We start from the raw sequence: 15,690 nt of genomic DNA, 5'->3' as shown, positions 1-15,690 counted from the left end.
TTATCCTGATTTGGAGTCTGGAGGGTCCTGGATTATGCTTTCTTCCATTTCTTTAACTCTGAGTTGTCAACCAAATTTTCACAAAAACAAATCCGTGCATCTCTCTGTACTAGCCCTTTTCATGTTCCCTTCTGTCTTTCCCTGCACAACTGTGGCCTTCTGCTGGCCACATTGCCTGTTGGATTTTGGGAGCTCCAGTCTGAAAAAGTAACTTTTCCATGGTCTGGGTTATTGAATATGACCACACAATTGGTAGTGCTAGGAACTCTCTATTTAGAAGAACATTAAAAGACATACTATAATATTACATATAATTTACATTTAGAAGAGACATCTCTGAGCACAAGCTTTCCTTATTACCAGTAATTTGCAAATTAGTTTGTTTTGGTTTGCAATTGATCACCAGGAGCTAAGCTCCTGCTTTCTGATTGCTCAGACACAAGTTCAAATGGTATTGTGTCCCTGAAACATCAATGTGCTTTGGCCTTCTAGTGAGGGGCTCTCCATAGCCTCTAGTTTTATACTAAATCAGTGGCATGTTCATGTTGAGTACAATTTAACTGATTTCAATGTATGGCTCAGAAAATCCAAATTTGAATATGATTTGTAAGACACTTTAAAATAACTCTATGATCCCAGTTACAGTAGAGTACAAACATAATTGAATCGGGTTTAGCATGTTTTAAATAGATTTTTATAAAGGTGACTACATGATGCACATGGAAACACAGATTGTTTTGACCAGGGAATTGTGTTATTTTGATGGGAAGCAACATAAAATAATTTTCTTGCAGAGGTGTGTTTATTTTATTCAGATGTCAATTACATTGACATTAATATATAACAATTATATTGAATTGTTCTGGCATGCGTTGGTATAAATTGTTTCTGTGGGATTTGCCACCCAGTGGTGTCCCTTCCCCTCTTTTGCACTCCATGTGTATGTGTGTTTGGTTTTTACTTCCTCCTAGCTAGTCAAAATGTTAGTTTCACACATACCCCTCCCTCCCACTTTGCAAGCCTTTAAGTTCAGCCAGCACTGGGTCTCTCTCTCCTTCACAAGCCTGCTGCTTGCTGGCATCCTCACCTTTTCCTTTTGAGCATAAGTGGGTGAGCTGGTGAGTAGTGGGCTCCTGCCCTGGTTGCAACAGAGAGCAGGCAGAAGGAACAAGGAGCCTCCCAGCTGCTGCAGATAGCAGGCAACTGAGCCTACACCAGCATGCCCTACAAACTACGGAGTGGCTCCTACTCAACAGCCAAAGGCATGCTGGCAAGGCAGCCAGCCGCGAAGACCCGAATTCCATTGAAGGGCCGAGGAGTGGCAGCAGCACCACTGGCAGAGAACAGGACAAACCTATATGGTTTTTTTCTGTCATTCCCTTTTAGCGCTATCCTGCTTTGAAATAAAATAAAATAACATTTTAAATAACACCACAGCAGCAGCAGTGAGTGGCCAGTGTGAGTGTGGGCAGATGGACTCAGGACAAAGTTTCAAATACAATGATTCTAAAAGCCCATATAGTCCCCTTGACCTCTATTTTCAACACTGTTTAAAAATGGATTACATTTTTTTCCCAAGAGAATGCACACACTGACCCAAAAACGACATGACTACCTCATTACTTTAAAACGAATTAAAAAGCTCCAAACCCTCACCCAATTTATTTCAATATTGTAATCACACTCTCAGTCTGTTAAAGTACTAGACATAAGAATCACTCCTCAGGACTAGATGACAGACAGTGTTTGGCATGGCATGGCCAAATACAAGAAGATTTAAAAATCCTGTAAGCAGTAATTGGGCTCAGTGAAGTGACCTAAACTATATCAGAAGAGCTGTCACTGGTTTGCCAAGAGATGTCAGGAAATCACTCTATTGTTATGGGAGCCCTTTGTTTCCTCTCAGGCAGCTGGAAAAGTCACACCCTAAAGCATGGAGTAAGGCCACAAGGCGGGAAAGACACTCCTCACCCCAATGATGCCCTGGTGTCAGCTATTTTGCTAAGGTTCTGTAAATTCACCCAAAGAACACTCCACCCTTTGAGACCCTCCCAATGCAACAGAAGGGAGGGTGAGAGGCATTTAAGGGCATTAGTGACTAACTAGGGTGGTTCATTTGTTCTCAAATATCCATAGCATATGAAGAAGTGTATGTGCATCGGTGTGTCCATGTATGCTCATGTGCACCTGTGTGCACTTGCACATGCTTAAATATTGTCTGCTTCAGAGAACCTGGTTCTCCTTGTTAGGCAGTTTCCTTTCGTTGCCAGACAGAAGCTTCCCCTACAGCTGCTTTAATGCTTTTGTATGAAACTAATTAGCAGGAGGAGGTTGCTGGAAATGGGAAAGCTCATCAAGAAAAGAGAAACTAATGACTAAAGAGCTTCAGTCATGCCAGTGCTTGAGGTCTTAATTATTTAATTTTTAAAAGAGTAATTCATTGGAGTTTTAAGTCTCTTCAAGTGGTTATCAATACAGTTATAATTTTTTAAAAATAGCATATTGTTTTCCTTTTTTCTGAAATTATAAAGGCACAACTACAAACAATTCGAACAAGGAAAAAAGTGCGAGACAGCAAAAAAGGCTACTGTGCCTTCACAAAAAACTCAGAGAGGACCTGGAAACAAACAAACAAACAAAAAGAGAGAGAGAGGCATATATAGGAAATGAAAGGAAGGCCACAAAGGAAGTGTACAGACAAGGATCAATGAACTGCAGGGATAGAATTAGGAGGGCAAAAGCTGAGAATGAGCTGAGGTTAGCTAGAGGTACTAAAAGCAACAGAAAAACATTCCTCAGGTATCTGTATAGCAAAAAGAAAGAAAATAAACAGTGGCTCAGCTACTCAATGGAGATGGGAAAATGATAATAGAAGATCAAGAACACACAGAAGTGCACAATTCCTATTTTAGCTCAGTCTTCTCCCAAAGGACAGGCTTTGATTCTCCAGAGAAATGTGAACTGCAAATGGAGGGGACAGGATTGAAGTTGGAGATTGATAAACAAATAGTCAAGGAATCCCTCAATCCCTGTGAATGAATTCAGATTTTCAGGGCCAGACAAACTGCATTTGTTTTGAAGGAACTGGCTGAAGAACTCTCAGAATCACTGTCCATTTTCTTGAAATCATGGGAAACAGGTGAGGTGCCAGACGATTGGAGGAGGGCTAATGTTGTCCCTATCTACACAAAGGGCAATAAGGAGGAACCTGTGAACTACACACCAGTCAGCCTGACATCAATCCCAGGGAAAATTCTGAAACAGATTATGAAGTGGTCACTATACAAACACATAGAAAACAAAGCAGTAATAACTAGAAGCCAACTCAGATTTGTCAAGAACAAATCCTGCCAGACTAATCTGATCTCATTTTTTGATCTTGTAACCTTCCTGATAGACAGAGGGATTGCTGTAGATACTGTATTATATATCTTGACTTCAGCAAAGCTTTTGACAAATTACCCCATGCTATTCTAATTAGCAAGCTAGCTAGGTGTGGCTGGATAGAACAACTGTCAGGTGGAAACACAGTTGGCTACAGAGTCAGAGGGTGATAATTAATGGTTGAATCCAGAGACTTTTGTATGCCCAGCATAACTTCCAGCACTGAACAAGGAACACAGGCATGCTCCATATGCAGGTGCCTTTTGTTTAATCTGTCATTCATAATGAATGCACACAATGAGGTAAACATGCAGAAGTGTTTGCACATAATTTTGCAGTAGTAGCTTCTCTGGCTGTAACCATTTAAGCTATTACAGTACAGTATCTGCTTTTGTGGGCATATATATACAGGTACTATCTAATGGGCACCCTCCCCTTTTCTCCTCCACTGTAGTGCCAGGGCCTTGTTTTGGCTCTAACCTTACTAAAAAGACAACAGATGCTGATTCCAGTTAATGTGTAACTTCCTTTGTTACCTTTCACCTTTTTTTCACATTCAAACTCCATTTTCCTGGGCACCTGCCACTCCCACAGTACACAGACACAGGAAGAGAGAGAGAGTGCACACACTGGAGTGAGAAAGCCAGAGAGGACACACACAATCTGGTTCCGTTCCTGAGGTAAATGCCCCCCCCACCCCTGCAGAGAATATTTGGAGGAAGAATGGGGGCGGGGGAACCAAGTACCCTTTCCTCATGGAAAGATTCTGTGCAATGCTGGTGTATGCGGATTGGGGAAAGCCTCGGTTTGTTGCATGAGCTGGAGGTGGGTGGTGGGGGAAATAGTCCTGGCTGTGTTTCAAAATCAGATGCCGATTCTCCTCTTCCTTTTTTAAGCACAAGGCAATCGATAAGGTGCTTCTGTATTTTGTGTGCGCTTTTCCTCCAGTAATGAGCGCAAATGGCTTTCTCTGTGGGTGAAAGTAGCTTGCTGACTCTGAGCCAAGATTTCTATAAACAAATGAACCTAAAAAGAGGCCACATCTGAAAACGTGACTGTCATATGACACTCAGTGCTCCCTTACCAGTGGGAGCACTGCCTCCTCAAAAGCCAGTGTGTTGAAATATGCTCACCTGCCTGAGACTAAACAGAATTGGTTCCTGTCTCCTTTGCAATTTAAAGTCTTCTTTCAGGGTTTCTGGTTAGCCCACTCATTACAAGCCTGACCTCACTGCAGGATAGGTAGGTAACTGAAGAGAGACATCAAAAGATCCTGCCAGTTCTTGGTCATCCAAGATGACACTGACAAATTGAGGCAGGAGGTGTTGGGAAGAAATTGCTCTGTCGGAGTTCAGGCTTCTGGCTCTGAGAAGATAACATATGTTGTGCATCCCACCAACTCAAGCTTATCGGAAGATCTTTCAAGACATGCTTGCTAATAGAGGGTATATGGTGCTGTCAGCATGCCATAGCTATGTGCAGCAGGTCCTCGGGGATCATACACAGCACTCCTGCGGGCCTTTTGACTGTGATCTGAGCCACAGCCTGGACGGGTTCCTTTTCGGACCACTCCCTGGATTGCCCAGCCAGCGGCGGCCATGCTGGCTAGGGGACTTTCTTACAAGAGTTGCAGTACAAGAAAGAATCTTCTCCACACTCTGGTTTAAGCTGTGGTTGGGCAGGACCAACACAGACAGAAGATGCTGGCGGACAGGAAGCAGCAATGAGATGCTGGCAGACAGAGTGTGGTGTGCCTTGCAGCCTGCCTGCCTCCCCTAAGCAAGCCTGTTGACCTCTAGTGGATTGTCTCTTTGCCACTGTTGAAAAAAGATTTAGCTGCCAGTCTAATCAATACCTATACGTACTAAGATTAGGCAATGGACATCTTGTCTTTTGCTTCAAGTACCAAAACGTCTTAGTTCTGCCCTGATTGGTTACTTTTTCAAACCCTGGCATGTCTTTGGTGTTGCATGTGCAATGAGCCACCAGTTGCTATTGCTGTTTTGGTCCTTCTCTCAGTTCATGACTTTTGCTTCTCTGGTGACTTTGGGAATAAGGGCAGGAGCCCGTTGTATGCCAGGAGAATGTAATACTCTACTGATACAGTAATGTGGCACAGCCTACTTGAAGGAACATTGTCCTTCGCACAAGTGGAGTTCTTTAGGCATATCAGTTTATGGTAAATTAAATCCTGAGGTCCCTATTGTCTAGTGTTGTCTAAAGCCTTGGTACTACAAAGATGATCAGTGCTGTACTATGTGTTGTTATATGCTGTATGTGTGTGCCTTGTCTGTACTGTATTACCATGGAAGCTGCATTCATGTTGCCTGAATTGAAAGATACCACCTTTATTTAATGATGGGTATATCACTATATTATGTTAGGTAAGCTCCCTGGGATTCATATGTCATCATAAGAAAATCAGATACTGTACTGAGGATTATAGAATTCTTTTCCTGAAATAACTTAATTTCTTCCCAGTTTGTTTCTGGGTAAACTTCAAGATCCTGGCATTGGCCTGCAAAGCCTAAAATGATTTGATGTCCAGCTTTCCTAGTGTTGACCTGCTCTTTACCTTAGATCTGGTGTAGAGGCCTATCTTCTTGTCTCATCATTAGCAGAAGTAGATTGATTTCTGGTAAGATATAGCGTTTTTTCCTAAGAACGTGCCACAATCCTGGGATTCCCTTGCTCAAGTGATACTTTTGGCACCAACTTTATTAATATTTTAGTGCTAGACTAAGCCATGCGTTTATACAGAAATATAAGAGTGGTTAATGACAATAAAATAATCTTTGCTCTTTTGCATCTGTTATCCTTTACTGGTCATTCTTGGTTTTGTTAGAAATGTTGGGTTTTTTTTTTTACTTTCATATTGCTTATGGTGTCTTTTTGTTTTAAAATTGTTGTTATCCAGCCTGAGATTAGTCATGAAAGCTGGGATATAAATAGAAACAAAGACAGTGTCTCTTTTATTTTCTCCCCCTGTAGCTTCCTGAAGCAGAATGAAAGATACTTGGTGCCTTCAGATCTCCAGTATGTTCTTGGCCTGGTCTGTGGTATCAGGACATCCCTGCAACATTGATGAACATGTAAGCAACGAGTGTATCTGAGTGCAGTGGAGGACAATGTGAACTTTCTGCTAGATCAGGAGACTTCAGTTTTGGGAGATTGTGGCCTATTTAAATGTTTGTACTATGGACACAGTTCATGGAATCAGACTTTGGAGGCAGGTGACAGTTAAAGCAGGACACGTAACTAAAGCAAAACTTAATACTGTATACAGCATGCTGAAGCACATGCTGATTGTAGAATATATAGTTGGCCATGAATGTTACTGTTGGCAACTACTATGGCTGTCTGTTTACCTACCTGCTTAAAAAGATTAAGCTCATACTTTTAAAAGCATCCAAGGCCACTGCTGGCCCAGCCTATTGTTAGGTAGAAAGAAGGAGCAACAGGCCCTTTCAATGGTATTTTCCTCTCAGTTGAAAGACCAAATTTCAGAGAAGCTGTTATGTTTGGAATGCAATTCCTGGAATTGTCCTCAGTCAGTAAGTGTATCCTCTGTAAAACATTGGGCCATGTGTGGTATGCAGCTGATTCTGCACCCTCCAAATCAGGGTGTTAGAATTGTTAATATCATGGACTGCAAGGAACATGTGGGATGAAATTCTGTGGGGCTTTTTGTGGGAGAAATGTTCTGCCAGATATTGAGTTCCTAAACTGCTGCTTTATAGATTATGACTAGCACCTTAAATTGAGCATGGAAAGGAGCAGGGAGCCAGTGAAGGCATGCCAAGACTGAAGATATGTGTTTATGTGCAGGTGTAAATCTCTTACAGCCCTGTTCTTTCTTAGTCCCACCGCTTAGAATGACTATTTCATAGGAGTTACAGTGGTATCTGCAATCAATCTGGCCACCACATTTTGGACCTGCTGACGTTTCTGTACTAACTTCACAGAAACCCTATGTAGCATTATTTTAATCTATTTTAGAGATTGGTGACACATGAACCACTGTTGTTAGATATTTCTTATCCAGATAGGGGTGCCCCTGGGCAATCAGCCAAAGGTAATAAAAAAAAAACCTCTTGGGCACAGGAGAGCCTCCATAGAGAGAGCTAGATCCAAGAGTATCCTCAGGCTATGAACCTGATCCTTCAGTGGAAGTGTAACCCATCAAGGCAAGTAAATATGCCTCTAACTGGTCCAATCCTATCTTCCCAACAGTAGAATCTCCATCTTCTGGAGTCAGTTTCTTGTGGCCTGACGCTGTGCACCTTTCTTTAGGAATCTGTATCACTAAATTCAGGGGGACTTAAATTTGTTCACAGCTGCAGCACAGGCCAGGTGGAGGACTCTTGGCCAACAGAGTTGGGGAGCCTGTGGCCCTTCAGTTCTGTCTGGATTCCTGCTCTCATCATTCCCATCCAGCATGGCCAGTGGCTGAGGGAGATGGGGGCTACCATCCAACAATAACCACTCCTAATACCATGGGCCTTTTATCTCAGAGCCTTGCATTAATGTCTTACCATGTAGCCTCTGTATTGTGACTCTTATGTCTGATGAAAGCTTATGTTAAAATGTAGCACTTAGTCTTTAAGGTGCTCTAATGTTGTTGTTGTTTTTTTTTTGCTTTTGTGTTTCTTATTGACATCCTAATATACAAGCTCCCTATATCCAAGTACAGAATTGCCCAGCACTGCTTTATGAGCTTCTAGACTATCTCTAAAATCTGTGCAGGAAATGTGTAGGAAACCTGGACAGGAATCACAATAAAGCAGTCTGTCTTAAGTTCATTGCTGTTTTTTTTTTTTTTTTTTTGCTTCCTCTCTGACCTGATGCCATTTGTAAAATGTGTCTCTCTGCAAATGTTAAATGCAAGTGCAGCATTAAATATAGGGCATTCCTTTTATTTGCAAACAATTCCAATATTTAATTTTAAAGTATTTTTAATGTTAGGGTTACAAGAGCTGTAAAATATAGTATTCTGTCATAGAGTGCCTGATGATTCAAAAGAAAAAAACCCCTTAAAATCAAACAGAATTATTTATTCATTTTTGTATGTGCACTTTTCACAGGGATGGGCTGCCTGCAGTGGGAAGAACCTTCTCCAAGTTCCAAATACCCTTCCCAGGGACATCACCAACTTGGACCTGTCTTTCAATTCTTTGATAATGCCCAGACATGGAACCTTTCTGAGCAGCTTCCCTCTTCTACATTCCCTAAACCTCTCCAGCAATACCATCCCTACTCTCTATCCTTGGCTCTTTTGTAATCTTGAGACTCTCCAGATATTGGATATAAGCAACTGCAGCATTTCCCATGTGCACCGAAACAGCTTCCGGGGTTTGAAAAACCTTCACACGCTACTCCTAAAGAACAACAAACTTCAGTTTCTGGACTTCTCCATCTTCTCTGCCTCCAGGGCCCTTGTCCATCTAGACTTGCAAAACAATGAGCTGCCTTATACAGAAGAGCTTGCTATGTTTGCTGTGCAAAGAAGATGCCATATCAATCTGCGAGGGAACTTGTGGGTATATAAGGGCTCAAGCACTCCTTTCCAGCAAGTGCATAGAGAAGGTGAGGCAAAGAAGAAGTGGGAAGTCAAGTGAAGGGCCTGTGGAAATAGAGATGGCTCTAATGCCTCTGAAAGCAAAACTACACTAGATGATGCAAAAGTGATATATTATTTGGTAGGAGAAAAACAGTGCTTCATGGATTACTGTCTTTGAGGAGAGCAGACCTATCCACATGTAAACCCCAATATTTTTCAGTCAGTGCTTTCATGACTGATTATCTTTGTATTGCAAATAGTTCAGGATTTAAACGATAATGCATCAAATACAGTACAGTACATACATTTTCCCTACATCAGAGTCCTGAATGGTTTGATGGGATATGCACAGTTTTATGAAATGAAATAATATATCTGGGAAAAGGTAAAAACCAGGCACTTTCCAGATGCAGAAGAAAACCTCAGGGTGGAAACTTCCTGATAGAGCCTTTAGACTGCAGACACTGATCTAGTGTTGGTAAAGCCATGCCCAAGCTGTATGTAACGAGCAAGGGGAAGACTTACTTTAAAGGAGCATTGACTTGCTGAATTGAATAGCTATATAGTTACACAACAATAGCTATCTATTTATGCAGCAGTATGAAGAAGATGCAAATATTGCCCTACAAAGTAGCTTCCCCATGCAGTTTCTATGAATACCCTTCTGTTTGAAGACCCTGGGAGAAAGCAGGCATACCAGCCTCTTTTTGAAAAATAAAAATGAAATGAAATATCACTGAAAATAAATTAAAAATAGGATTATTACAGAAGGGAACTTGGTAGTGATGTCACAGATACCAACCAGTTGCCATCCATGACACATTCGCAAAACAGGTGCAGAAATGAAAAGAAAGCTATTTGGTTCTTGGGCACAATCCAAAAACAAAGGGAGGGTGATCCATTTATTAAATCACTAGTTTCGAAACTGGCTGTTTTGGGGATATTAGTGGTCTAATGAAGGCATTACCTATCCTTGTTTTTTTAACAAAAGTGTAGTAACTTGGTTTCTAAAAGGTAAAATGTTGTTTGTGGGCAGAAACTAATTTTCCACAGGATAAATGTCATCTGAAAATGACTTCAGGAAATTTCAAGCATAGAATTAGCTGACAAGTTTTGTATTTGTTACAGGACCTTGTAAGAAGGTAGTAATTCTATGATTAGACCATAGGAATGAAACTAGGATGAAACAAAAATGGAAGTATGAATATATTTGTGATAATATATGTGGTGAACTTTTGTGTCTTGTAGATAAGCAGACCTTACCTGTTTCACACCTGGAACTACAGGTTCAAGAGATTAGAATGTTGGACTTTCAGGACCTGGGCCAGAAAGGAAAACTTCGGGTTCCTCGGGATGAAGGGTCAGCACCTAGTCAAGCCTCAACAGAGAATGGGAGTAAGTGAAGCAAGAGAGAAAGTCTCAGTTGTACAGATAAATAACTCTCCAGTCCCAGAACATTCCCATTTTCCTTCCATTTTTCAGACCACTCCCTACTCTAGTCCTTCTCTAGAAGAGTTCCCTATGAGACAAGGCACCACAAAATACAAAATGTTTAGATGGCCAATTTATATTCCATTCAGTGCTGCTCCAGACAAGACTAGGAAGATCTGGATCAGCAGAGAAAGATAACCCATTGTGATAATACAGTAAAGATAGCTCTATGCCCTGGTAAAAGGAAAAACCACTCAAGAGACATTTCTTCTTGACTTCCTGTTTACCAGAACTGTTGCTCACTGAAGTGACATATGGAAGCAGGAAAGACTTCCTGTTGCTTGGAGCAGTTGTTTATGACTGGAATAATTGGATGATTCTGACAAACAGGTTTCATAATTTCTCACAATAGTGATCATATGAAGAGAAGGAGAAGCTTCAAAGTACATGCATAATGTTTTCAGGAATTATATAAGGTCTGAGTAAATAATGTTCATGTGGCAGTAACTCCTGCCTCCATTTTGAGTCAGCCTTACTCTTAGGCAATAGGCAACTGTCATGGGGAGCAAATAACGGGGAACAGCAGTAGCAGCTCCAAACCTTTCCCCCGGAATCCCCCAGTGTATTCATGGGATACAATAGATTTTAAGGCAAATGCAAAGAAACAAAACAAACCAAAAACACGTGGCACCTTAAAGACTAGCTATTATTTATTAATGTGAGCTTTCATGAACATACCCAATTCATCAGAGATATGGGGGGGGGGGGGAATGAAATACTGGATGAAATACCAAATTCAAAAATAAAACATTCTAAATATCATTGGCTCTAAGAGTCTTGGGTGTGTCGTTACATCTCACATGCAGTAGTTTATGGCCTATGTTTGGTGTTAAGTTCTATTGTAAACTTTCCTACAGGAGACAGAAAACAGATAAGGCATGAGCAAAAAAGAAGGGGGAGTTAGTGAAGACTGACAGGGATATCAGTCAAAAATTCAGTGGAGGGTAAAGGGGGAAGAGGAAGTGTACTGTATATAAAAGTAAAAGAAGATAGCAGAGGAACCATGTGTGTTAATATAGGGGATATTGGTAGTTTTTACTTTTGAGCCTTGCAATGAATTTTTTTGCCAGAATCACTAGAGCGCTTATGTCAATTTCCTTGTTCAGTCTACTCCACAATGAGGGAATTGCATTTGCCAGAAAGAGTTGTCAAATGAGTCAGGAAAGACCTTTCCCTTTATTGTTTTCCTGGCCAAGGAAACCAGCTTTGTGGTGGGATTACTTTATTTTCTTTATACTTATTAAAATGAAAAGACAGAGACAATGTTACATTGTCCTATGCATGTTCATCCAGTCACATTAAGTTCCGTATCATTATTCTGCAATAGTTGTTTTAAAGTACTGGAATTTTAGGATCTTTCTTGATTGAGGGTATTGCTATAAGAAGTCTTTGAATTCACTAGTCTTCCTTTCTGTTGCAGCATTGACTGCCACACCACTACCAGTGAAGACTGGGAGAAGCTGGCCCTATTTTGCTGGATTTGTGCTTTTGGCTATTGGTATTTCCATTGTGGTTGCATTGGTTGCCAAATGTAAATTAATGCAGAGGAACCGCACCAGCTACCAACATCAACGGCTGCCTGATTCCCGTTCCCTTGGAAGCACCCATGCTGAGGAAGTTGATGTGGAGGTGGCATATGCGAGGAACCAGATGATGGGTGGAGCAGTTGCCTGTCTTCCAGAAGATGATGATGGCTTCATTGAGGATAACTACATCGAGCCCAATCGAGATTTACAAGAAGAGGAAGAGGAGGAAGAAATGGAAACAGGAAAAGAGGAACCAGAGCCACATTTCAAACTCTAGGTCTGTTAGGAATCAAGCTCCCGCTTTTTGTACCTCCCAGTATGTGATAAGCAATTTTCTACTCCATTTTCTAAGAGGAGACAGTGATTTTATTAGTTTCTCTTTCCCATTTTTTTACTTTAATCCACCTCACTTAACAGCAAGAATCGCCTTACCAGCCATTGTCTTTGCCGAAAGTTGTCTGTTCTCTAAAGTGAAGTACATAAGAATGCTATGCATTATATTGAGTCAGATAATGGGTTCATCTAGATCAGCTTTGACAGCTCTGACTGGTAGCATTTCTCCAGGGTTTCAAGCAAGATTCTTTCCTAGTTCTGCCTGGAGATTCTTGGCATTCCTTGGTGGCCTTCCATCCAAGTACTAACTAGGCCGAAGCTGCTCATCTTCCAAAATTAGCTGAGATTGATTGTGGTCAGGCTAGGATGGTGGAGCTACCTATAGATAGGTAATGTCTCAGTACCTTTCATTTGTGTAGCCCCTGGTTACTCTTATGTTATACTCCCATACAAGTGTCCATAAGCTTGCAGTCATAGACTACTGACAAACTCATATAATTTTATTAGGAAGCCCAGTCTCCTAATAAAGGAATTTAAAAAAAATAATAAGAAAGCACGAACAAAGAGCATATGAGGTAAAATGCAAGATGCTTGAGGGCACTGTCTAGACTTTCCTTAAAGCACAGGATGGAGATTGAGAAGAATGATGAGAAAGAGGCAGCTAGTCAGCAGTCTCGCCCCATGTTTCTTGATGGCCTGTCCAGCCCATGTCAATGTTCTTCGTTTTACCTTGACTTTAGAAATGGAATGATGTCCAGAAATGGCATAAGGGGCTGTTGGAGTGGAGATTGCAAAAAAAGGGTGCCCCATGATGCCAACATGTGGGAGGGAGAGGCTGTGTTAGGTATATAGGTTTATTGCAGTGTGTATTCTGCTCCAGGTCTCATTTATAGCCAAAACCTTTGAGTGCTATCTGTGGCATAGGAGAGGCAAACTACTTTGTTTGCAGCTCTTGGCCATTTTGGCCAGAATACTTCCAAAACAGGAGAGACTAAATATCAAGGACTTTGACACAGGTAGCACAATGTGTAACTCCTACCTGCTGCAACCACCAGCATCACTCGTGATAGCCACACCACACTCCTTAGGCTGAGGTTGAGTGGAGGGAGGTATGTTTCCCTGTCTTGGAAACCGACTCTTTAGCAAAGGGAGAGTACTTGAGGCTAGCTTCTGTCTGAAGAATCTTTGCATTAAAAAGACAATGTTAATGAGCCAGAAAGTTTTGTGCACCCTTGGCTGCACCCTGTGCATGCAGGTTTTGCCTATTGACTGTGTAATGCAGTATTTCTTTCCCTCTGTATATGCAATTTTTATACCTTTACATAACCTTTCCTGTTTATGCTTCATAAAATTGATTTAGCTGTTTCCCTGTGGTGAGAAATCTGCAGTGCCTTTATGCAGAGAACTGTAGCAGCATTTCTTATGAGCTTTTCTTTATTCTTCTCACTGATAACTAGAGCTTTGTTTGATTGACAGTTGGCCATTTGCATTGTTTGATCAAGTGCTCAGATCCAAGAGCAAACAGCTTGCTATGTGTTTGTTGCAATGTAGCCAGATACCATTGCATCAAGAGTCCTTTCAGAGGGTCTGTCTATGCACATGCTAGCACAGCTATTTCCCTCTGTGCTTCTGTTGCAATAATAGGCCTTTTTGCAAGCACTGAGATTGCCATTTTCTAAAATTTCTTGGAGACACGCGAGTCTCCTTTTTTTCCGTTTCCATTCCATTTTCAAGTTGGAGGGCTGGTGGCAATGCTTTTCATAGAGTGTCCTGGTATACTTGTTTATGAAGAAGCAGTCCCACTATGTTCAGTAGGGTTTACTGCCTAGTAAATCTGTATAGGGCCACGTGTGTCATGCTGTAATAAGGTGAGCCTGAAGGACATATTGGAAAGGCAAGAGCAAAATTTAACTTTGCCAGTTTAACATTTGCCAGTCTGAATGAAAATGACAAGGATCCATGTAGGAGGTCATTCCTGTAGAACATACATTTCTGCTTCTTCTGCCCTAAAATACACTCCCCCCCCCCAAAAAAAGCCTGGCAATTTCTGCCCCCACTAGGAAAGCACAGCATTTGTGGGAAGATTGTGCAAAGGAAATAATGGGCCAGCATTATATCTGTAAATGAGATCCATCATATCTCTCCCAAATGGAAAACAAACAAGCAGAGTGGCTAAAAATCAATTATTTTTAAAAATCAAATTGATTTAAATCACAATTTAAAATTGATTTTTTATTTAAATAGCTGAAAAAAATCAATTAAATTCAATCGTGATTTAAATCAATTTGATTTAAATCAATTCCACTGTACAAACAAGGTCACTGCATTTGCTCTCTGATATGTCCGTTGCAGCCCAATGTCTCCTGGGTGAATTGTGTGGGCTAAGAGGCAACAGTCTATATTGTGTGGAATGTGCAAAATAGCATTGCTAAACTGCAGGAGGAGAGCATGTTTCACTTAAAATCAGTGGTCCCCAACCTTGGGCCTCCAGATGTTCTTGGACTTTAACTCCCGGAAATCCTGGTCAAAAGAGGTGGTGTTGAAGGCTTCTGGGAGTTGTAGCCCAAGAACATCTGGAGGCCCAAGGTTGGGGACCACTGACTTAAATGATATGAAGCTACCTCTAGGCTGAAGTACATGAAAGACTTGAATAAATGAACAGATATGATCTCCACACCAATTTGTGTGTAGTAATTTGGATGTTTCATAAATAAATGCACTCCGTTGTTTTTAAACAGATATGAGCATTTTTCCTTGGTCTATTTTATCATGAAAACTAAAGAGCTGAAGTACTGGTTATATATATAAGTTGTGCTCAGTTTCTTCCTCATCCAAAGGTGACAACAAGGTACAGCTTGGTTTATATAGGTGATCCTATGCTACTAGAAACCCTTGGGATTGGAATATGCCAGCAATTGAAGACACTGCCAGAGGTTAGTGTCCTCAGTTTTTCTAAGATCCCCCCAGCTATATTTTTCCTAGACTGAACATAGTCATTTAGCTAAAACTACAAATTTTTGAAAGACCTCCTTGCTCTTAAAGTTTTTTAAATGATTTATTTATTTATTTATTATAAATGTATGTATGTATGTATGTATGTATGTATGTATGTATGTATGTATGTATGTATGTATGTATGTATGTATGTATGTATGTATGTATGTATGTATGTATGTATGTATGTATGTATGTGTATATATCCTGTCTATCTGGTCAATTACGACCACTCTAGGCGGCTTACACTATAAAATACACGAATAAATATAAAAAGGGTTATTATACAACAGACAAATTCAACAAGATGGAGCGCAAACGAAGTAAGTCACGGTGGAGAAAGAAAAGGGAAACATCAGGAATTAGCTGGAGGGAAGGCCTGCCGAAACATCCACGTTTTTA

The 15,690-nt window shown here is 40.9% G+C and overlaps 1 protein-coding gene across 2 annotated transcripts; it reads left to right on the top strand.

Annotated features, from left to right (window-relative positions):
* Positions 1-3,962: 3,962 nt before the first annotated feature.
* On the top strand, positions 3,963-15,033 carry C4H1orf210 (chromosome 4 C1orf210 homolog). Of its 2 annotated transcripts, XM_072997503.2 has the most exons (6): positions 3,997-4,064; positions 5,889-6,022; positions 6,376-6,476; positions 8,469-8,970; positions 10,193-10,339; positions 11,856-15,033. In XM_072997503.2, exons 3-6 carry the CDS (start codon positions 6,390-6,392, stop codon positions 12,236-12,238), a joined length of 1,119 nt encoding a protein of 372 aa, XP_072853604.2. In that variant the 5' UTR covers positions 3,997-4,064; positions 5,889-6,022; positions 6,376-6,389; the 3' UTR covers positions 12,239-15,033. The 2 variants fall into 2 exon arrangements, with proteins under 2 accessions (XP_020638849.3, XP_072853604.2); XM_020783190.3 differs by lacking the exon at positions 5,889-6,022 and having other exon boundaries at positions 3,963-4,064.
* The last annotated feature ends 657 nt before the right edge of the window (positions 15,034-15,690 follow it).

Source organism: Pogona vitticeps, chromosome 4 (assembly GCF_051106095.1).
Source record: "Pogona vitticeps strain Pit_001003342236 chromosome 4, PviZW2.1, whole genome shotgun sequence".
Lineage (NCBI taxonomy): Eukaryota > Metazoa > Chordata > Lepidosauria > Squamata > Agamidae > Pogona > Pogona vitticeps.
Note: the sequence above shows the minus strand (reverse complement) of the source record. Positions and strands in the feature narration are given on the sequence as shown.

Excerpts from the sequence above, each read along its gene's own strand:
- C4H1orf210 (XM_020783190.3), top strand. The coding sequence starts at position 6,390 with ATGAAAGATACTTGGTGCCTTCAGATCTCCAGTATGTTCTTGGCCTGG. Across the intron at positions 8,971-10,192 it reads CCAGCAAGTGCATAGAGAAG|ATAAGCAGACCTTACCTGTT; the intron begins GTGAGGCAAAGA and ends TGTGTCTTGTAG. Across the intron at positions 10,340-11,855 it reads AGCCTCAACAGAGAATGGGA|CATTGACTGCCACACCACTA; the intron begins GTAAGTGAAGCA and ends TTTCTGTTGCAG.